General features: G+C 37.9%; 1 protein-coding gene across 1 annotated transcript in view; it reads right to left on the reverse strand.

The window, feature by feature from the left end:
- The window catches only part of SPATA9 (spermatogenesis associated 9), a 32,140-nt gene extending 11,246 nt beyond the window's left edge, over positions 1–20,894 (reverse strand). Inside the window, exons 1-3 of the mRNA XM_036280533.1 lie at positions 20,834–20,894; positions 20,560–20,648; positions 12,159–12,386 (exon numbers count right to left, since the gene is read on the reverse strand). Coding sequence (XP_036136426.1) covers positions 12,159–12,386; positions 20,560–20,648; positions 20,834–20,894 — 378 coding nt within the window. The remainder of the gene's footprint in view (positions 1–12,158; positions 12,387–20,559; positions 20,649–20,833) is intronic.
- Between the last annotated feature and the right edge of the window lie 2,190 nt (positions 20,895–23,084).

Here is a 23,084-nt window from a genome sequence, read left to right on the forward strand (position 1 = left end):
GGAAAGCCTACACTGACTACTCTGGAACTCCATGCCCCTTGTTGATGCATCCATGGTGCACTCTACACAGTTTGATGATCACTTGCTCCACTCTACTGGCACTGCAAGACATCTATGAATCCCTCGCACCTAAACTAGTGATTTTACATGTCAGGTTTCCAATAAATATTTGTTGAATAAATGAAAAAGTAGAATTATACTTTACTTATTTTCAAAAACAAATTCAACCCTCTTATATTGAAATTTGTAAAAGATATTAAGAAGTAAAGCTGGGCCCTAGCTGGGTAGCTTAACTGGTTAGAAAGTTATCCTGATATACCAATGTTTCGGGTTCAATCTTCTATCAGGGTACATATAAGAATCAACCAGTGAATGCATAAATAAGTGGAACAAATAGATCTCTCTCTCTCTCTCTCTCTCTCTCTCTCTCTCTCTCTCTCCCCCTCTCCCCTCTCTCTCATCAATAAATAAAAGTTAAAAAAAAAAAAAGTAAAGCCTGGCCCTGGCCGGTTTGGCTCAGCGGTTGGAGCGTCGGCCTGCGGTCCAGAGAGACCCGGGTTCGGTTCCCGCTAAGGGCATGTACCTCGGTTGCAGTTTGTCCCCGGCCCTGGTTGGTTGTGCGGGTGGCGACCACTCGATGTGTCCCTTTCACATCGATGTTTCTCTCTCTTCCTCTCTCTCCTTCCCACTCTACCTGAACAAAAAAATGGAAAAATGTCCTCGGGTAAGGATGATAAAAAAAAAAAAAAAGTAAAGCCTGGCTAGTGTGGCTCAGTGGTTGAGCAGCAACCCTTGTATCAAGAGCTCGCCGGTTTGATTCCCAGTCAGGGCAGGTGACCAGGTGTTGGGCCTGATCCCCAGTGGGGGGCATGCAGGAGGCATCCAGTTGATGTTCTTTCCCATCGATGTTTCTATTTCTCTCTTCCTCTCCCTTTCACTCCCTAAAAATCAATAAAGAAAATTTTTTTTTTAAAAAAGGTGAAGCTGAAGGATATCTGGTTCCAGCAACATGGCAGAGCTAATGGGGAACCTGACACCCAGAAAAACCTACAAATTCTAGATAAACTCATACACCAAAAATTTAATATAAAACTGAGTTGGAAGAAAGAAAGAAAGAAAGAAAGAAAGAAAGAACGAACGAACGAACGAACGAAAGGAGGGAGGGAGGGAGGGAGGGAGGGAGGGAGGGAGGGAGGGAGGGAGGGAAGGAAGGAAGGAAGGAAGGAAGGAAGGAAGGAAGGAAGGAAGGAAGGAAGGAAGGAAGGAAGGGATCCTTGTGCTAGAAACAAAGAGGCAACTAAAAGCTGAAATAGTAAGTTTATGTCCCAAGAACTCTGGGCATGTTATTGGAGCCTGAAATGAAGACTGGGGGCTTGAGCTTTGACAAGGAGACTAGAGGTAACACTCAGAGGCACAGAAGGTGAGGAGCAGGCCTTCGGGTAGTCTCAGTGCAGGTGGGACTAGAACAACTATACCCACCAGTCCAGAAGAAGGTAAGGATATTGGTCTCCACTGGGGCTAGTACCCCTGGAGCACTAGCAAAATCCTCGGAACAGTTACAGGAAAGAAGGAATTTCTGTTTTTAAAAAATCCCTGTTGAAGAAAAACTTGTAGTTAAATAAAACAGAGCATCAAAAGAAATTATCTACAATGAGTGAGACTCAATATAGATCACAATAGTCAGGAAGATTAGCATTCCTCAAATATCTCAAGGAAAAATCTTTTCAAAGACCATAAATAAGTGTTTAAAATAATTATATATTTTTAAGAGAAATAAACTCATAAACGACACTTTGAAAAGAAAAAAATAGAGATTGAGAGGAAATACCAAATAATATTTCTAGAAATGGTAAGTATAATGTTTGAAATTTAAAAAACACTGAATATGTAAGATATTGTATTAAATACAGCTGAAGAGAATGGGTTAATTGAAAGATAGCTTAGGGGACATTATTCAAAATGCATAAAAAAAGGGGGGGGTGGGATATGAGGAAGGTAAATAAACAAAGAATAAAATGAGAAGGTCCTAAGTATATGTTTAATAGGCATTCCAAAAGAAGAGATTAGAGAAAATGGGAAAGAGGTAATATTTGAAGAAATAATAGCTAAGAATTTTCCAGAATTGAAGAAATTATTGAATCACAATGCTCCTAAAGTGAACCCATTCTGAAAAGCATCTTGGGTCAAAGATGGCAGAGAGCAGGACCAGAGGGAGGGTGAGTGTGTGAGAGTGAGTGGACATGAAGGTGGATGACCAAACTCATGCAATGCAGACGCGGAACAGAAAGTTTCTGTGCTATGGATAGGGAGCAGCCGGCTACCCTGGTAACCTGCTCTTCAGGGCGCTTCTCCCAGCACCACATGGAGGTCTCACCATTTTGGAAGATCCCGGGTCTTCCCTGGGAGGAGGCAGTGGGAGTGGCTAGGGCCCAGCAACCTGAGCCCACCAGTGCACCTGGCACCATCGGAGCAGTGGACACCCTGTGTCAACACAGAGCAGTGCACAGTAGTGGAGCTGTCAAGGTGCCGGTTGTGGAAACTGCCGACAGCTGGGAGCCCAGCACCATCCTCCACAGTAGCAGCCTGATCAGAGTCGAGATATACCCCCAGCAACAGAGGCTGGGGAACCGACATCCATTCCCAGGCAACAGAAGCACAGACCAGCAGCAGAAAACCATCCCCAAAAACTACAGCAAAGGCTGAGCAGGAGCTGAGCTCCACTGGGCAGCAGCACTCCCCAGCCACCAGCTGCAGGATCTGGGGCTTCATCAGGGGCTGTGCAACACAGTGGCCCACAAGAGCAGTGGGAAGCCAGAGATCTAGAGGCCCAGAGGCCCACAAGAGTGGTGCAGAGCCAGGGTCCCAGACAGGCCTGTGTGACCCAGCCACCCAAGGTAAAGGCAGGAAATGCAGCTCCAGCAGGGTCTGAGCAATACAGCTACAGGGGGCACCAGCGACCAGCAGGGAACACAGCTTCAGAGGGGCCCACACAACCCATCAGCAGCACCTACCAGGACACACGAATACCAGCCCCCAGTAGTCAATCCTCCAGGATCCACAGCACTCAAGAGGCAACATGCAACAGAACAATCTGGGAAGCACAGTAGCTTTATTTGATACACAGTGAACTGCCTACACATCCAAACATCCCTCACTGGGTCTAGAGCTACCAGACTGCTAAAATGGGGAGACAAATAAACAACACCCAAGGGAAACAAAAAGAGGAATAACTAGAAAAGGAACTATAGGAAATGGAAGAAAGCAACCTGTCAGATAAAGAATTCAAAGCAATGATTCTAAAGGTGCTCAAACAATTTGGTGAGAGCTACAAGTAACTTAACAAGAATGAAGAGCTCACTGGGAACTACTTCAGCTTAAAAAAAGAGGTAGAAGCTATGCATAAAAATCAAGAGGAAATAAAGAATGACATAACTGTTATGAAAAACACCTTAGAAGGGTTCAATAGTAGATTAGAAGAAGCTGAAGACTGAATCAGCGACTTAGAAGACAAGCTAGAGAAAAACACCCAAATAGAGCAGCAAATGGAAAAAAAAGTTTAAAAGGCAGGAAAGTTTAAGGGAGCTGTGGGACAATACAAAATGTAAAAACATTTGCATTATAGGGATATCAGGAGGAGAAGAATTAGAGAAAGGAATAGAGAATCTGTTTGAAGAAATAATGACAGAAAACTTTCCTAAACTGGTAAAGGAAAAAGTCACACAAGTTTAGGAAACACAGAGAGTTCCAAGCAAGATCAACCCCAGAAGACCCACAGCTAGACACATCATAATAAAAATGGCAAACATTAAAGACAAAGAAAGAATTTTAAAGGAAGCAAGAGAGAGACAGAAAGTTACCTACAAGGGAGTTCCCATTAGACTGTCAGCTGATTTCTCAATAGAAAAGCTACAGACCAGAAGGGAGTGGCATGATGTGTACAAAGTAATGCAAGGCAAGGGTCTGAATCCAAGACTACTCTATCCAGCAAGGCTATCATTCAAAATTGAAGGAGAAATAAAGAGCTTCATGGATTAAAAAAAAAAAAAAAAAAAAAAAGCTAAAGGAATTTACCACCACCAAACCAGCACTGCAAGAAATGCTGAAGGAACTATTGTGAGAAGAAAAAGAAACAGGTGAGGGAGGGGGGAACACAGGCATAAAATTAAAATGGCAACTAATAACTATCTATCAATAATAACCTTAAATGTAAATGACTTAAATGCTCCAACAAAAGACATAGGGTAGCTGATTGGATAAGAAAACATGACCCATATATGTGCTGTCTATAAGAAACCCACCTCACAACAAAAGACTCACACAGGATGAAAATGAGGGGATGGAAAAAAATTTTCCAAGCAAATGGGAATTTAAAAATAGCTGGTGTAGCAATACTCATATCTGACAAGACAGACTTCAAAACGAGGGCCATAATAAGAGACAAAGAAGGTCACTACATAATATCAGAAGGATCAATCCAACAAGAGGATATAAAACTGGTAAACATATATGCACCAAATATGGGAGCACCAAAATATATTTTAAAACTTCTGGAGGACTTCAAGGGAGAGATCAATAGCAATATGATCATAGTAGGTGACTTCAACATGCCACTGACACCACTGGGTAGATCTTCTAGACAAAAAATTAACAAGGACATAGAGTCCTTACAAGACGAACTAGATCAGTTGGACTTCATTGATATTTACAGAGCATTTCACCCCAGAGCTACAGAATACACATTCTCGAGTGCACATGGGACATTCACAAAGATAGACCACATGGTAGGACACAAAGCAAGTCTCTACAAATTCAAGAAGATTGAAATCATATCAAGCATCTTTTGAGATCACAGTCGCATGAAAGTAGAACTCAATGACAATAAAAGCACACAAAATCATTCAAAAACTTGGAGGTTAAATAGCATGTTATTAAACAACAAATGGGTCACTAATGAAATCAAGGAAGAAATTAAAAACTTCTTGGAAACCAATGAAAATGAACACACAACAACACAAAACCTATAGGACACAGCAAAAGCAGTCCTGAGAGAGAAGTTCATAGCACTACAGGCCTACCTCAAGAAACAAGAAAAATTCCTAATTGACTTTCTAACCCTACAACTTAAAGAACTAGAGAGTAATGAAAAAGAAAAACTCAGAGCTAGTAGGAGGAAAGAAATAGTAAAGGTCAGAGCAGAAATAAATGACATAGAGACAAAAAAAAAAAAACAATTCAAAAGATCAATGAAACAAAAAGCTAGTTCTTTGAAAAGATAAAAAAGTTCAATGGACCTTTAGCCAGATTCATCAAGAAACAAAAAAGACAGAAACCAAATAAACAAAATCAGAAATGAAAGAAGAGAAGTAACAACTGACACCACAGAAATACAAAGAGGCTCATCAAAACATACTATGAACAATTATATGCCTACAAATTGGACAATCTAGGAGATACGGACAAATTTCTAGAAATACAGAGCCTCCCAAAACTGAACCAGGAAGAGATAGAAAACTTGAACAGACCAATAACAACTAAGGAAATTGAAGATGTAATTAAGAAATTCCCAGCAAACAAAAGTCCAGGCCCAGATGGCTTCACAGGGGAGTTTTACCAAACATTCAAAGAAGATCTAATACCCATTCTCCTCAAACTATTCCAAAAAATCCAAGAAGACAGAACACTTTCAAACTTATTTTATGAGGCCAGCATAATCCTAATTCCAAAACCAGATAAAGACACAATAAAGAAGAAAACTACAGGCCAATATCCCTGATGAATACAGATGCAAAATCCTTAACAAAATATTAGTAAGTTGGATCCACCAATACATCAAAAACATTATTCATCATGACCAAGTGGGAATCATTTCAGGGATGCAGGGATGGTACAATATTTGCAAATCAATAAATGTGATACACCACATAAACAAAAGGAAAGATAAAAACCATATGATCATATCAATAGATGCTGAAAAAGCATTCAACAAAATCTAGCACCCATTTCTGATATAAAATGCTCAGCAATGTGCAAATAGAGGAATCATATCTCAACATAATAAAACCCATCTATGAAAAACCTACAGCCAACATCATACTCAATGGGCAAAAACTAAAAGCATTCCCCTTAAGAACAGGAACAAGACAGGGACGCCCACTTTAGCCACTCTTATTTAATATAGTACTGGAAATATTAGCCACAGCAATTAGACATGAAGAAAAAAATAAAAGGGATCCAAATTGAGAAGGAGGAAGTGAAACTGTCATTATTTGCAGATGACATGATATTGTACATAGAAAACCCTAAAGAGTCCATCAAAAAACTACTAGATTTAATAAATGAATTTGGAAGAGTAGCAGGATACAAAAACAACATACAGAAATCATTGGCATTTTTATATACCAATAATGAACACAAAGGAAGAGAAACTAGAAAACAATTCCATTTAGCTTTGCAACAAAAAAAATTAAGATACCTGGGAATAAACTTAACAAAAAAAGTAAAGGACCTGTTCACAGAAATCTACAGGACATTAAAAAAAGAAATAGGGGAAGATTCAGAAAAGTGGAAGCACATACCTTGTTCATGGATTGGAAAAATTAACATCATTACAATGTCCATACTACCTACCAAAAGCAATCTATAGAGTCAATGCAATCCCCATCAAAATACCAATAATATATTTCACACAACTAGAACAAACACTCTAAAAGTTTATATGGAACCAAAAAAGACCCCGAATAGCCACAGCAGTCTTGAAAAAGAAGAACAAAGTAGGAGGGATCACATTACCAGATATCAGGTTATACTACAAAGCGACTGTAATCAAAACAGCCTAGTTCTGGCACAAGAACAGACAGACAGATCAATGGAACAGAATAGAAAACCCAAAAATTGACTAAAGACATTATGCTCAATTAATATTTGACAAAGGTGGCAAGAGCATACAATGGAGTAAAGACAGCCTCTTTAATAAGTGGTGTTGGGAAAATTGGACAACTACATGCAAAAAAATGAAACTAGACCATCAACTTACACCATACACAAGAATAAACTCAAAATGGATAAAAGACTTAAATGTGACTTGTGGATCCATAAAAATCCTAGAAGAAAATGAAATGGAGGCAACAAATTTCAGACATTATACGCAGCAGAATTTTCACTAATTCATCACCTAAGGCAACAGAAACAAAGGAGAAAATGAACACATGGGACTACATCAAACTAAAAAGCTTCTGCACAGCGAAAGAAACAATCATCAAAATGGAAAGGGAACCCACCATATGGGAGATCATAATTGCCAATGATGCATCAGATAAGGGATTTTTAAAATATATAGAGTGCTCATACAACTCAACAAAATGAAGACAAAAAAACAATTAAAAAATGGGCAGAGGAGCTAAATAGACACCTCTCCAAACAGGACATACAAATGGCCAAGAGAATATGAAGAAATGCTCAACATCACTAATCATCAGAGAGATGCAAATTAAAACAACTATGAGGTATCACTTCACACCTGTCAGAATGGCCACCATCAACAAATCATCAAACAATTATTGGTGAAAGTGTGGACAAAAGGGGACTCTAGTGCACTTCTGGTGGGAATGCAGACTGGTGCAGCCACTATGGAAAACCCTATGGTGTTACCTCAAAAAGCTGAAAATTGAACTGCCATTTGACCCAGTGATCCCACTTCTAGGAATATACTCTAAGAAGCCTGAAACACCAATCAGAAATAATATATGTATGCCTATATTCACAACAGCACTATTTACAATAGCTAAGATCTGGAAACAACCTAAGTGTCCATCAGTAGATGAGTGGATAAAAAAGCTGTGATACATGTACACAGTGGAATACTATGCAGCTTAAAGAAAGATCTCTTGAATTTGAGATAACATGGAGGGACCTGAAGAATGTTATGCTAAGCGAAATAAGCCAAGCAGAGAAAAACAAATATCACATGATCTCACTTTATTTGTGGAATATAATGAACTAAACAAACTGATAAACAAAATTGACCGAGAGACATAGAGGTGGGGTACAAACTGTCAGTCAAGAGGGGATGTTGGGGAGGAGATAAACCACAGAACTTATATGCACGTATGTATAACCAATGGACATAGACAACAAAGCTGGGGAGGGTGTGGAGGGGACGGGAAGGAGTATGTCAATGGGGGAAAAAGGAGAAACATCTGTAATAAAAACAAATTAATAATAAAAAAAAAAGAAAAGTATCTTGACAACAGATGATAAAATTGAAGATGCACATCTTCCACAGCCCAGCAATCCCTCTTCTGGATACAAACCCAGAGAATACCTTATACATGTGGATAAGGATATACAGCCAAAGAACATCTCATACATGTAGATGAGGATGTACAGCCAGAGAACGTCTCATACATGTGGATAAGGATATACAGCCAAAGAACATTTCATACATGTATGTAGATGAGGCTATACGGCCAGAGAACGTCTCATACATGTAGATAAGGATATACATCCAGAGAATATCTCATACATGTGGATGAAGATATACAGTCAGAGAACACCTCATACATGTGGATGAGGATATACAGTGAGAGAGCACCTCATACATGTGGATAAGGATATACAGTCAGAGAACACCTCATACATGTGGATGAGGATATACAGCCAGAATGCCTCATACATGTGGATAAGGATATACAGTCAGAGAACATCTCATATATGTGGATAAGGAGTCATTTATAAGACTGTTCACTGAAGCACTGTTTGTAATACAAAAAAATTTGGAAACTGTACTGTCCATCTGTCCTAGATAAACTATGGATTGATCATTTTTCTTGTAATAGAATGCCACTAAAAAGTTAAAAATAATAAATTATAGATACACATATAAAAATGTTGATTAAAAAAGGGAGTTTCAAAAAGATAAATACAGTATACTTTTTATATAAATGTTAAATATACATAGTAAAATAGCTGTATACAAATGTAAGTAAAAATATAAACACATGCAGGGAAATGTTGACATCACCTTCAGGATAATGATTTACTTTGGTGGAGGGAAAAAGAGGACAGGATTTGGGCATGGTTAATTATATATATATATATATATATATTTTTATAAAGGAGATATTTGAAGGCAATATGGCAGGATATTACTACCAGGTAAATTTTGGTGGAACTGCTGATAAACTACCTTTTACATAGTTTGAATATTTTATTGATAAGGGTTTTTAAAATGAGAGCTATGTCCTAAGACAACTCAAACAAAAGCAAAGCAGAAGAGATGGCATGGGTGTTGATCCTGAACAGATGTCCAAAGAGAGTCACAGTCAGCATATGGACTTTAGACAAGTCATTTAATCCTTCAACCTGTTCCTCTCATCTCAGGTTCCTGGAGTAAGTTAGCACAACTAAGCTGTAAATTTACATGTGAAACCCACTGTCAGTCAAGGCAAAAAGGCAAACACATTTTTTAAAAAAAATCTCATTATTGAATAAAAAGGAAACACAAATTCAACTGAAAATAGAGATTATTTTTATGCCATTGAATTTTTGTGAGTATTGGAAGACAATTCTCCATGGATATCTCTTATTCCTATACAGATTAGATCTTCTGAGCAAAGGACATGGTTGAATAGCAAATAGTTTTGGGAGAAAGTATATTCCTTTGGAGAGGTCTAGTGATGTACTTCACAAGACATGTCACGGGGCACTAAAAATAAAGCCCTCTCCTTCCCCTCCAGAGACATTTGCTTCTCTCTCCTTCTCCCTCTCTTCTCCTTCTCTCTCCACCTCCCCACCCAAGCTGGGTCGACTCACCAGCAACCTTATAAAAAGCTGAATCTCCTAATTTCAGGGTTCCTCTCCTGTGGCACAGCTTACTATGTACGCACAGAGGTAGCATCTGGCTCCCATAACATTGCCCTGTGGTAACTGCGGTGTAAAAGATTGACACAGATATTGCTCTGCTTACTGCTTTTGCTGTGAATAATAAACAATCTGTGTCTCTGCCACCAGGGTCTTATGTTTCTGTCAGTGTGTGTGTGTGTGTGTGTGTGTGTGTGTGTGTGTATTTGTATAACTGGCAGGCGAACTTGTAAATAACGTAAAAATCTCAGATCCTTCACAGCAAAGAGGAACAAAAAAGAAAGACACTGATGCCCTGGATGGTTTTGCTCAGTGGCTAGAGCGTCAGCCTGTGGTCCAGAGAGACCCGGGTTGATAGGTTCCCACTAAGGGCACGTACCTCAGTTGAAGTTTGTCCCCGGCCCTGGTTGGGTCATGCGGATGGCAACCACTCAATGTGTCCCTTTAACGTCGATGTTTCTCTCTCTTTCTCCCTCCCACTCTATCTGAACAAAAAACAAAAACAAAAAATGTCCTCGGGTGAGGATAAGAAAGAAGGAAGGAAGGAAAGAAGGAAGGAAGGAAGGAAGGAAGGAAGGAAGGAAGGAAGGAAGGAAGGAAGGAAAGAAAGAAAGAAAGAAAGAAAGAAAGAAAGAAAGAAAGAAAGAAAGAAAGAAAGAAAGAAAGAAAGAAAGAAAGAAAGACATTGAGTAATGGACAGTGTCTTTAAACATGATTAAATAATAAAGACAGAAATAGTCTTCAAAGGACACTTCTTACATCAATCCTCTATAAAAACTACGAGTCTAACAATGTAAGGAAAAAACTGTCAAGGCAAAACGAGATTCAGACAGATATTTCAGTGGGAATTTAAAATAATATGGGTCAGCTATGTTTCTTTTTGATGATCTGAAGATGCAGAATAAGATTTATTAGTGCTTAGAGAATCCAGTGATTAACAAACTCTGGCCATTTTTTACTTTCTCAAACATCAGATATTATGAGAGAGCCTTTTATAAATGCTGTCTCAGACAGTTCATAGTTTAAATATCTGATGATTTCTGGAAATGTCAAAATCTCTGATTAGAGGGATTCCTGTATAATGAATATTTTGTTCATTTTAGTCATCTCATCCATCATCTATTTTCTCATCTCAAAACAACCCAGAATTTTGTTTGAGGATTCATCCTTTCCCATTCTCAGGTCATGTACTCCGGATGAAGTTCCCAGCCCTGGTCTAGGAACGCAGCAGGTAGCTGAGTCTGAGGCCAATCAGTGATTCCCACTTCTCTGGTCTAGAGGTCAGCCATTCTCTAAGAGTGAACCTCAGGTCTTGGCCAGGAATGCTGGGTCAAGGACTCTCCTTTTCTGCTATAATTCAGCCTGAAGGATGAAGCCCTGGAACAGCTGTAAATCATCATGTGACCATGAGAGAAATGTCAGTCTAGGAATGGAGTCAACACAGGGAAAACAGAGCCAGGCGGCGGAGAGAAACGAGATCCTGAAGGCATCATTTGAGTACCTGTATCCAGCTATGCCTGAAACCTTATCAACTCTGTATTGTTCATCTACATGAACTAATACATCTCCTTTTTGGCTTATCTCAGTTTGAGCCAGGTTTTGTCTCCCTTGAACAAAAGAGATAAAATTGATTCACTCTGGGGATTAGATGCCAGATTTGCAAGACTCCAAATCTTTTGTAACAAACATTTAGAATGCTTTAAATAATGTCCGGATTGAAAAACCCAGAGTTCTGTGACATAAAGTTTAGGGGAAAAAAATTGAGGCCCAACAACAGAGTTTTAAGAACTGTTATCCTTTAACAGAACCTCAATGAAACAATGTAGAACATATAATTTGAAATATACCTGGATGTTGATAGGTCTATCAAAATGAGTTTATAGTTAATTATACTCAATGTGTTATGTCAATCAAAGATTAACTTGGAAACATAGGTTATGGGGGAAATGGAACAAAACACAATCATTTTTAAGGTTTGTTGTAGGATTTTAGGTTTTGTCATAAGTAGTAATTTGTATGCTTATATTTAAGATGAACCATTTGTAACTGAGTTTTATATAGTTCAATTAAATAACAAAGTAAAAAGAAGTCCACATTACTTCCTCTTTCAGATTTATTTAAAACCAGAGAATATACTGTCTTGAAAAAGGGCTCAACTATTCATTTCTCTTATCCAGCTATTCTTGTTTTACACGTAGAACCACCAAATGTGCTACATTTTTCATTTTTCAAATCTTGCCATTTCAAAACAGTTTCTATAAAAAGGATCCATATCTTGTGCAAATGAAACACTCACTTACCTGCATGTTATAGAGGGGCTGCTTTGGTGCATTAACGTCCCTCAGCAGGCGATGAGATATGCCCCTTAACTCTAAAAGTCTACAAACCAGCTGAGGGTGCAGAAGATTGGCCACTGACTTGGAGGATCTGGATATGCCGTTTAATCCTTGAATTAAAGTTCCTCGGTTGATCTTGGCTAAAGCCACAGCCATTCTGATTTTAGATGGTTTTTGCATGGCTTCCTTTTTCTGAAAAATAAGCCTTTCAAAAGTGACTGATGTTTGATTCTCCAGAGAATTATTAAAATCTACTTTAGGCAGAGACTAAATACCACATAATTACACATTGTGCATGGTCCCATGCATACACTCAGTGTTTAATAATTATATCCCACCCTCCATACAACTCATTGACCCCACTATGTACTTAAATCTTTATATGAATATATAAATTTTTCCTTAGGATAACTATCCAGAATTTCAGTTACTAGTGTAAAGATATAAATTTTTCATTTTTCTCTCTAAGTTTATTTATTTTTTGCATTGATTTTTAAGAGCTCTTTCAAAAGTAAATAATTCCTATTTAAACATTATTCAGTGTTTGAATTATTCAACCAATAAGTCTTATTCAAAAGTTACAAATATTTTCCCAGTTTACTTTAAAATTTTTAAATGATAAAATGTAGTATACATACATAATGCATAAAGCAAATATCCTATATACTAATCAACAAGCTTAGGAAACTTTTACTTCTAAAAACTTCAAAACTTCTATGAGCATTCCGATAGAAAAAAATTTGTGACATTACCAAAACACATAAAACGTAGTTCTTTGTCTGCTGTACCAGAAAATGAACCACGGGGGAATTACTTACGATGTGGTCAGACCGCATTCCAGGCAACAGACAAGTATAGTTTCCATTAGTCTTTTAAGTAATGTCATGGGCATTTCTGGCTTTTTAGTATAAGCAACTTTTAATCTCTATTTACTGAATCAAAATATATAAGTATAAAACATCTTTTAAATGGATTTTTGGGCTACAATGAACATTATATATTTGTCTAGGGGCTAACATGCTGTATATTTAAAATGCCTCAACTTTTATCTTGAAGTAATTTTATTATTGTTTTTATCCTCAAAGGTCAGTCTTCTCTTGTTGGTCAGCATTTGCCACAGGAGATAGATAAAAGCTGTTCAAGCCTGTCACTGAGGATGCATTTCTGCAGCATCTGGTGTCCTATTGTGTGGTTAGATCTGTTAACTTGATTGAAAAAGTCCCATTAGCTCACCTGTGGCGTTGACCCTGCTAGTCAATACAACAGCAGAAAGTGCGATCTAAATTGTGGGCTGCTACAATTCCAAGCCATTTTAGCACAGAGCAATGCTTACAAGCAGTTTCATGGTAGACAGAGCAAGCAAAATAACTCGAGGTGCCATCGCTTCATAGTATCTGCTCCAGTTTCACAGCATACTCATACCCAGAGGAAAACCACATTGTCTGCAGTACACATGGATTCAATTCCTCTTGTGATCTATGCTTTGCTTCTTTCAGGGCCCAGGACAGGCCATCCCCAAATATTCCACAATGGTATATTATTTACTTTGAATTTAAGTGACTTAAGAAACTGCTAGTGCAAGAAGAACTCCTCTTCTCTCTCTTTCTGTCTCTCTCTCCCGACCCTCCTTCCCTCCCTCCCTCCCTGAGAGCAGGAGGTAAATCTCCTATGTGAAAGGTTCTATCCCTGCACCTGGAGTCTAATGAGAGAGACATCCTTGTCACCAGAGTTGGGGGTTAGAATTTCTTTTCTGACATTTAGAGATGTGCTTAGAGGAAGAAAATGTCAAAAAGAATCATCTAAACCTGCATCCTTTGCAACAATTAGAGGATGCTTATTTATGCCAAGGGAAATTCAAGGTTGAGAAATATATGTATTAAAAAAACCTTGCCATTTTCTTACTAATTTACTACCCAAGCCCAAACTTTGCTTAGATTTCTCACTAATGAGAACCCAAATCTAAGTTCCTTCATTCTGGTAAGTTCATTCATTCTTTGCCTAAAGGTGTAAACAGCTGTCTCCATCGATCATTTCTCTGAGTATCACTTATGATCTGTATGAATGCATTAAATTTGTTTTTCTCCTGTTATCTGGTCTTGTGCCAGTTTTATTATTAGTGCAGCCATAAGAACTCGAGAGGGGTAGAGGAAGGAATTTCCCTTTCCCCACTCTGCGCTGATTCTCCTCCCAGCTCCTCCTCAAGGGGGAGCAGCTAGAATAAGTTTGGTTTTGCTTCTGATTACAATTGATTGTGCTTTGTTTCATTACAATTTATAATCATTAAGGTGAGGGCCATAGTGCCAGGCAAACAGGACCAAGTTATGTGCAGTTCCACCTTCACTGAAACGTCCCCTATGTGGTCATTCAGCGTTTTAGAAATCCTTCATTTTTGCAGTTGCAAAACATTAATATTCTCAGTTTTCCTCTCCTTATTTTATGTTTCTTTATAAAATATTGGTGATCTGTACATGTTGACCTAGATTCATTGACTTTATAACATGTATTTCTATTAATTAATTTTGACTAACTCCCCCAAATACTATACTAAATTGATCCATTCAACTTTCCCCTCTTTTACAAAAATTGTCTTTCTAAATTTTTATCTCTGCAGAAAAATAAGCTTGTGTAATTGACAATCTGTTAATCAAAACTCTCCTATAGGGTTCACATAATTTGTATTGAGCAAAATATAGCATTTATTATATACAATATTTTTTAAAAATTCAAGTGCATATTACAATAATGCTTTAGTGCACTTTTTATTATCTTTCTCATTTTAGTCTCATCACTAATTTGTAGCTTTTTCCAAGAAACATAACCTGTTTTTGATACTTTCTTAGATACCTCCAAAAGAATTACTTCTGACAACAAAAAGTTTCTGACCACATTCCCTTTCCGACACAAAACACAGAATCAACTTGTTCCCAAGAAGACTATTTGTGCTTTTAAGAACAGTATTAGACACTAAACCCAGGCACCAGGAGCATGTTCAGTGGTTCCTCTGGTCTCTGGGATCATGAAGTGACAGCAGAGAATAGGCTACTTACATTCTTTTAGATGCAGAATGAGACATTCTTCTTTTTTAAAAAACAAAACAAAACAAACAACCCTGGTTGATTTTTCTCAGTGGTTAGAGCCTTGGCTCTCAGTCCGAAGGGTCTCGGGTTCAATTCCAGTCAGGGGCATGTACCTGGGTTGCAGGTCTGATCCAAGCCTGGTCGTGCGGGAGGCAACAAATTGATGTGTCTCTCTCACATCCATGCTTCTCTCTCTCTCCCTCCTTCCTTTCCACTCTATCTAAAGACTCAATGGAAGAATATTGGCAGGTGAGGATTAACAAAAACAAAAAAAAAGTCACCAGTTTAAGTTGATGGGTCCAATTATTTACTTTTTAAATGTGCCCTAATAGAAACATTTGTAAATAAAACATTTCCCCCCTTTTTTTTTTGAGCTACCAGCTTTTTTGTGTGTCTATTATAAAATATTTTCTTACTGAACCATGTGTATAAATTTAAATGTAAATGCCAAATTAAGAAGTCCTCATTTCTTTTTCCTCTATTTTTTACTCTTGGCATAAAAGTATCCTCGAATTGATTGCAAAGTACACAAGTTTAGATGCTTTGTTTTGTCATCATTATCTTCATCTGAGCGTATCTCCAAACGTCAGAAAAAAAAAATTCCAACCCCCAACCACCACCATCACCTCAGAGACTCAAAAAGGTACTTAGAGACCATTTACCAAAAGAAACTTAGCATCAATTAATCAGATTGATTAAAGAATCCTGCTCCAGATTTCTTTATTTGAGTTCCCTCTTTTCGATATCTATCCTGCTTTCCCTTTTTCTTTTCTTTTCTCTAGAGCCATGCCTATTTCTCCAACATCAGCAGTTTTAATGCTCAACTCCAATTTCTATTATGTCAGCTTTTTACTACCTATAAAGCCAGCCTGTCAGCAAATCGTATTCAGTTCTTTCTCTGCATAGCTCCATAATTTGACCACTTCTCACTGTCCCCGTACCAATACCCAGTCCATTATATTCATATACCACCATTGTGTCTTCCCCAGACTAGTAAATTAGCCTCCTCTGTGGTCTCTCTGCTTCCTCCCTTGCCTGTTTTCATTCTTTTCCTCAACACATCAGCCAGAGAGCTACAATGAAAACTTATGTCAGATCATATCTTCTTTTGCTCAACTGCTTCAGTGGCTTCCTGGTGCACTCAGGGGGAAAGCCAAAGTTCATACAATGATCTGATCTACAAGGCCCTACAAAAGCTGTCTCTTTACCTCCCCGGCCACCTCATCTGTTTTTCTCACTCTCCCTCCTCAGTATTTGTTGAACTTGTTAGGTATACTCCCACCCCAGGGACTTTGTTTGCACTAGCTGTGTCATTTGATCCTCAAGGATACAATGTTCTCTTCCTCACTTGCTTCACGTCTTAATTCAAGAATCACTTTCTCACTAAGACCTTCTAGGGTCTTAACCATCAGTTGCTCTCTCTACCCCTACTTCTTATCCCTTCTCTGCTGTATGTATTCCTTCTACTTCATATCTCTTCTCCGCTGTATGTTTTCTTTCTACTTCATATCCCTTCTCTGTTGTATGTTTTCTTCTCCTTAAGACCTACCATTAACATATTATGTTTTTCCCTTGTTTATTGTTTTTCTGCTTGACTAGACTTTAAGTTCAATTACTTTTGAAAAAAACTTAAAAGTATTACAGATGTCTCCCCCTTTCCCCCACTGACTCCCTCCCCCCCTTCCTGTTTTCCCCACACTATTGTCTGTGTCCATTAAATATGCATATATGCATGTAAGTTCTTTATCTCTTCCTGTCCCCCCATCCCCCTTCCCTCTGAGGTTTGTCAGTCTGATCCCTAATTCCATGTCTCTGGATCTTGGGACAGTGTTTTATATCCACTTGGCTTACTCATCTTTCTCCAGTGCCTAGAACAGTGTCTGGCACACCGTAGGTACTCTATAAATGCGAGTTAAAATGAATGAATAAAGAGTATCAGAAAAAATGTCACAAATTAATATTGAGAATTATAACAAATATTAAATTAGAAACCACTCAGAAAGTTTTCAGTGCAAAATGCATTTTGTAACTTTCACAATAATGATAGTGTCCTACAAAAAACAACTCACTGAAAACAAAAAAATAACTGGATTATAGAACATTTTAGCAACGGTCCTACTCTCGTTATATTTAGAAACCTTAAAATACCAACATAATTAATCTCTAGATGTTAATGGTGCATCCCCAGTAGTTTTTGTACCACATTTTTTAAGCATAGAGAATTTATTAAAGTACATCTACTGATGTAAAAATCCAAAATTTTGCATGAATTCTTGTACGTTCTGTCTATAATTTCCAATTTGTCATACAGTTAAATGCAAGATAAGTACACAATGAAACACATAATCATTTTTCATAATTATAACCCACAAAAATTGACACTGTTTACCACAAAAGACTTCTCTCATCAAGTAAAGATCATATGAATTAATTTCTTTTTTTAGTTCTCCAAATGTGTTCAAAATGAAAGGTTTATTATTTTAAGTCTTTATATCCTCATATAAAAATCATCTGCAGTTTTCAAATGTAAATCTTAAAAACTTAGTTTTTACTCGAGGAAGTAGATGCCGAGGGTACTGGGGTCTGGCTGGTTGGAAGGGAGGGAATGGAGAGTGCAGGGCTTCAGACCCACAACCTCAAGCCAAGATCTAGAGTTAACTTTCCCCGGCCCCAGAAAAAAAATGTCCTTCAAAATTTTTAGCCATGAAGAACAATGTAATAACCATTAGTTGGGTAGATTCCTCTATAAAATCTCACCATCATTTCCATCAATTTTTTTCTTGCCCCAGGCCAGCAATATTTCCTCTTACTAAACAAATGCCTAAAATAATAATTTTTAAAGTATTTAAATACTAATCACAAAACTTAGAGATTTAAAATACAATCCAATTAATAAAGCCCCTAAGTAGTCTTAAAACCATTCTTTTCAATATGTTTGGGAACTAAAGAGGATTGTGGAAATAATCAAATTTGCAGCATTTAAAATCTGACCTTTTATTTTATTATTATTATTATTATTATTATTATCAATCCTCACCCGAGGATACTCTTCCATTTATCTTCAGATAGAGTGTGTGTGTGTGTGGGGGGGGGGGTAGAGAAAGTGAGAAACATTGATGTAAGAGAGACATATAAATCGGTTGCCTCCTGCACAACTCCAATCAGGGTCCGGGACCAAACTGCAAATGGGGTACCTGCCCTTGGCCGGAATCGAACCTGGGATTCTTTGGTTCCCCAGGCCAATGCTCTAACCACTGAGCAAAACTGGCCAGGGCACAATCTGACCTTTTAAAATAATCTAATTAACAACAGAGTATTAGCATTGTTTTCTGGATAATTTATTTTTGAAGAGCAAATAACTTCAATGTGTTATCATATCCCCTAACTACTTAGGTTCCCTGCCTGAGCAACACATTTTTTATAGTAAATGGAAAAAGAACAATGTTAAGTGTTTTGAAAATGAGAAATGGAGAACCTTTAACTATGGGGTAAAGTTCTTATAAGTAAATGACTTCAGTGAGCTGGAACTAGGAAGCTAGAGTTCTTTCTTTGAGGATCAGAATATCAATCTATTTTACCAGAAAGCATGCGATGGCTCCAGTGATAACGAAGCTATGCAGAGGTAGCAAGCAATGAGGGGAGTTGTTAAAAAACCTTCAACTTCTTTGATTAAATAAAACCCCTGTTTCTCAAATATTGGCAATGGTGGAAGAATCATAACTGGAAGGGGCAATGGGGTTTTCCAGGTCTGTCTCTGGCTTCCTAGGATTCACCCAGGCTCTCTCAATAATTACTGCCACTACTGTGCTGGCTTAACCATTTTACATCCACACCTAGCATGGTTACCTGCCCATCTCTCAATACTCCAGAGCATAGCCACGAAAACTCTCCAATGTTTCAAAAGACTTTATCCCAAAACTAGGGGAATGCAAAGAGGGGAAACAAGGAGACACTAAATCTAAGATATAGTATTACAAAATCCAGTTTGCCCTCTGGAGCACTTAAGCCTGATCCTACCCTACTTAGATGACCACAATCTGGATACCATCTTACTTCTATGCATCCAGATAACTATACTTCAGGGTCACCCCTCCCCAAAGTCTAGATCCAAGACCCATGCCATTTATTTAGATTTACTTGACATTCTGGGAACATGCTGTTTCATATGTTTTGGTCTAACTGACACTGCTTCCTTTGAAATATTCTTCTCTGTTCCTACCCACTTATATACCTTATTCCTTTCTTCACCATGAAGCCCTCTCTGACCGTTCAAAATAAAATTATTCATTCCTTTAAACTGGATATGCCTCCTAGCATATTCTAATGCAATTACTTTTTTACAACTTGGTCTCCATTAGATTAAGCTCAATGACTGAAAGAATCCTATCATGTTTACCTCTGTATTCTCTCTCCTCAATCCCATGCAATGATGAAGTATTTAGTAAATGTCTGATGCCTGGGTGGCTGGATGAATGGTTAAAGGTAGCTCTAATATTCCTTTCTTCAGAATGAAATATATAGACTTTGTGATTAGTATGTCACTCAGAATGCTTTTTTTGGTTTACTTCCAGGTTTTGGCTATGTTCCTCATATTTGACATTGCCAAAAGCCAGATTTCTAGATAAGCAGATCATTGTTACTGTACCATGTTACTTTGCAATGTATTCCATTTCAACTGTGGACTGAAACAACACTTGTCCACTAAGAGCTGTGTACTTTTGAGTAAAGTAGGTGACTCCTAAACACGAAGTTACTTTTTCCTGACCACATGTTTCTTCAAATTCTCTCTTCAACCCCTCTTCCAATCCTAATATTTTCTGTCTCAAATCCTTTTTGGAACAGATGTTTAAAACACATACATATATACTTTGTTAAATTTTATATCACTGTTTTCTTTCCACATAAAACACACACCCAAACAATACTTATCTTTCCATTGTTATAAATTATGTCAATTTAGTATTATATTAATTAAAGTATAAATAGGCATTTTTTTCTGATTTTACATTAAGCAAATCTAAGTAAACTACATTGCAATTGTGGCTACAAGAGAGTTCTAGATTTCCAATCTAACAACACGATGACTGTCTTTAAACTTATCTATCTACCTCACTTCTTTGTCCCCAATCTCTCCCAATGAGTAAGAGTTGAAATTTGTTTTTCTGAAGTGAAATTAATGTTTTCATAATCTTCAAACACTGATCTGAAAATTAACCATTAAATAATTGGTATGATACTAAAAATACATTATATTTTTATAATTCTTCTCAGTTATGAAATCACATTACCTGATTAGACTGTGATAATCTTAGGATGGTAGGGAAATCGTCTTTAAACTCATCTATAAAGTCCATGATTGTTTTCTGGATCCCCTCGACTAAGACAAAAAGAAGTTAGAGAGAAAAAAAGAAAAAAACTTTAAAAACATCCCCTAACCATAATTCAAAAGAACATAGAACACTGAATCCACTGCTTAGGTGGCTGAAAAAGCAAACAAACCCTAGGGGACTTTATCCCTGGTGTCCCACACCCAAATCCCCTTTACAACAAGCTTGTGTATACTTCTTGCAGAAAAGTTCTTCAACACCTGCCCACATATCCACCCAACAGGTTTGATTGGCATGATGAGTTCTTGCTTGGGTTCCTAGTGCTTGGCAAGCTTGCAGGCCTGAGCAATGCTTGTCCCTCTCTGCCACGGGTGAGGGATGAGAGCAGCCTTCCACTCAGGAAAGCAGGGAACGACGGAACCTACAGCTTACTGCCAGAATTCTTTGTGACTGTACAATGGGCCTCTGAGAACTTGGTACAGAATCTTCTGAAACTGCTCTAGCAGTGTGAAGGAATGTTTGGAAGCACTGGGGGAGGAGAAAGGAGATTGAAAAATGAACCACTCTAAGGAATTCCACAATATAAATTGAATTTTGTTCCAATTTCTGCAGTGATACCTCAATTAATGGATCATCTGAGAACAAAGCTCCCTTTGAAATGAGTTGGCATATGTGTTAAAAGAAATGCTTCACATATGATGCCAAGTGGAAAAGAAACACCAACAGTGAATTCAGAAAGACTTCTGAAGGATTGCTTTCCCTTACCCAAGTAAGGGTCATGAGGTCCAACCCAGGCAAAATTGTGAAGTCTTTGTTTTGTCTGTCTTCTTTAAAATCTCTTCATCTTTTTCCCTCCTAATACTCTCCCATTTAGATGACCATTATTCTCCCCTTATCAAATCTGGGAAGACTGCATATCATGTACACTTGATTGACGACCTAGTTACAATTTACTGTGGATGTGTTGAGTTGGTTATCTCAAATCCCACTGTAATTTGAAGCCTTTATATTTAATTGTAGCTAAATGGTTTTCTTCAGCAAACATCGAGTGACTGCTGGAGGTCTATTAGTGGGAAGTGTTTGGAAAGAGAAATGTCCATCAGAGAGTTCCTCTACCACGTGGAGCCTGGCAGATCCCTGGCCTTCACACAGTCCGTAGTCCTAAGTACACTCCCACCACAGCATAACCACCTCTCCTAACCTTAACCTGCCTTCCTCCATCATGACCATAATGCTTAAGATAATCACACCCTTAACATTTGGAAAGTGCAATCATTGCCAGAAAGAATATCTAATTAAACCATGGTGAATGCACAAACTGGGAGGCTATAAGATGAAGCCCTTTATTTGTCCTATCAAATTACTTGGTTATTAGAGTCTTTCTCAGAGAAACACCTGGTAGTACCTTCTCTCTCTTATCTTCTTTCCTGTCCTCCACTCCCATCTACCCCCTGATTCTTTTCATCCATCTGCTCACCCCCAGTGTCCTTGCTCCCAATTGGTTTTGCCCAGTTTTATTCTCTGTTCATCACTTCTCACCCTCTTAGGCATCCTATAAAATTAAAAAATCTACAAGAAAAACATTTCTCATCCTAATATTTCCTACACTCTAAGCATAATCTGACTCTGTGCATTATGCTAATAAAGTCCTTTTTGTCTTTTCCTTCTTAATGGCTCCGGGCATGCTGGTGGTTATAAAGTAAAAAACAAAACAAAACAAACAAACAAACAAATTGAATCATTTGAAATACACTAAGGAAACTTATTCTTTAAAAGTAATCCTAGATAAAATTCTTCTGTAAGGTAAATAACCATCTTTTTAAACCAAAAATAAATACCTGCTACATATCTTATAAATACAGATTTTTCAAAGATGTTTCAAAACAGGCATATTTATAATATTTTGTTTCTTCTTAAAAATTCTTTGATAACTATATTCTACAATTTCAATTGGGGGCCATTAATATATAGTAGACCTGGAAATCTCAATGGAAATCTTCAAATGGTTATAGTAAAATGACAGGCTAGACAGGGGACAGAATTAGCAACATCAGAATCACTACCCAGCCCTAGCCGGTTTTGCTCAGTGGTTAGAGCGTCGGCCTGCAGTCCAAAGAGACCAGGGTTCAGTTCCCGCTAAGGGCATGTACCTCGGTTGCAGTTTGTCCCCGTCCCTGGTTGGGTCCTGCGGGTGGCAGCCACTCGATGTGTCCCTTTCACGTCAATGTTTCTCTCTTCCATTCTATCTGAACGAAAAAATGGAAAAATGTCCTCAGGTGAGGATAAAAAAAAAAAAAAAGAATTCTACCCACGTTTGGGAATTGCTGACATTTGGTTAGATGGTAGGAAATTGAGAAGGTCAGACTTGTTTGTTCACTGTTTTCCCCATCACAATATAAACTCCATGAGTTCAGGGACTCTGGTTGGTTCAAGGCTATATTCCTAATACTTAGCCAGTACTTCTACAATTTCACAATATTATAATA

Source organism: Molossus molossus, unplaced genomic scaffold, assembly GCF_014108415.1.
Source record: "Molossus molossus isolate mMolMol1 unplaced genomic scaffold, mMolMol1.p scaffold_m16_p_3, whole genome shotgun sequence".
Taxonomy (NCBI): Eukaryota; Metazoa; Chordata; class Mammalia; order Chiroptera; family Molossidae; genus Molossus; species Molossus molossus.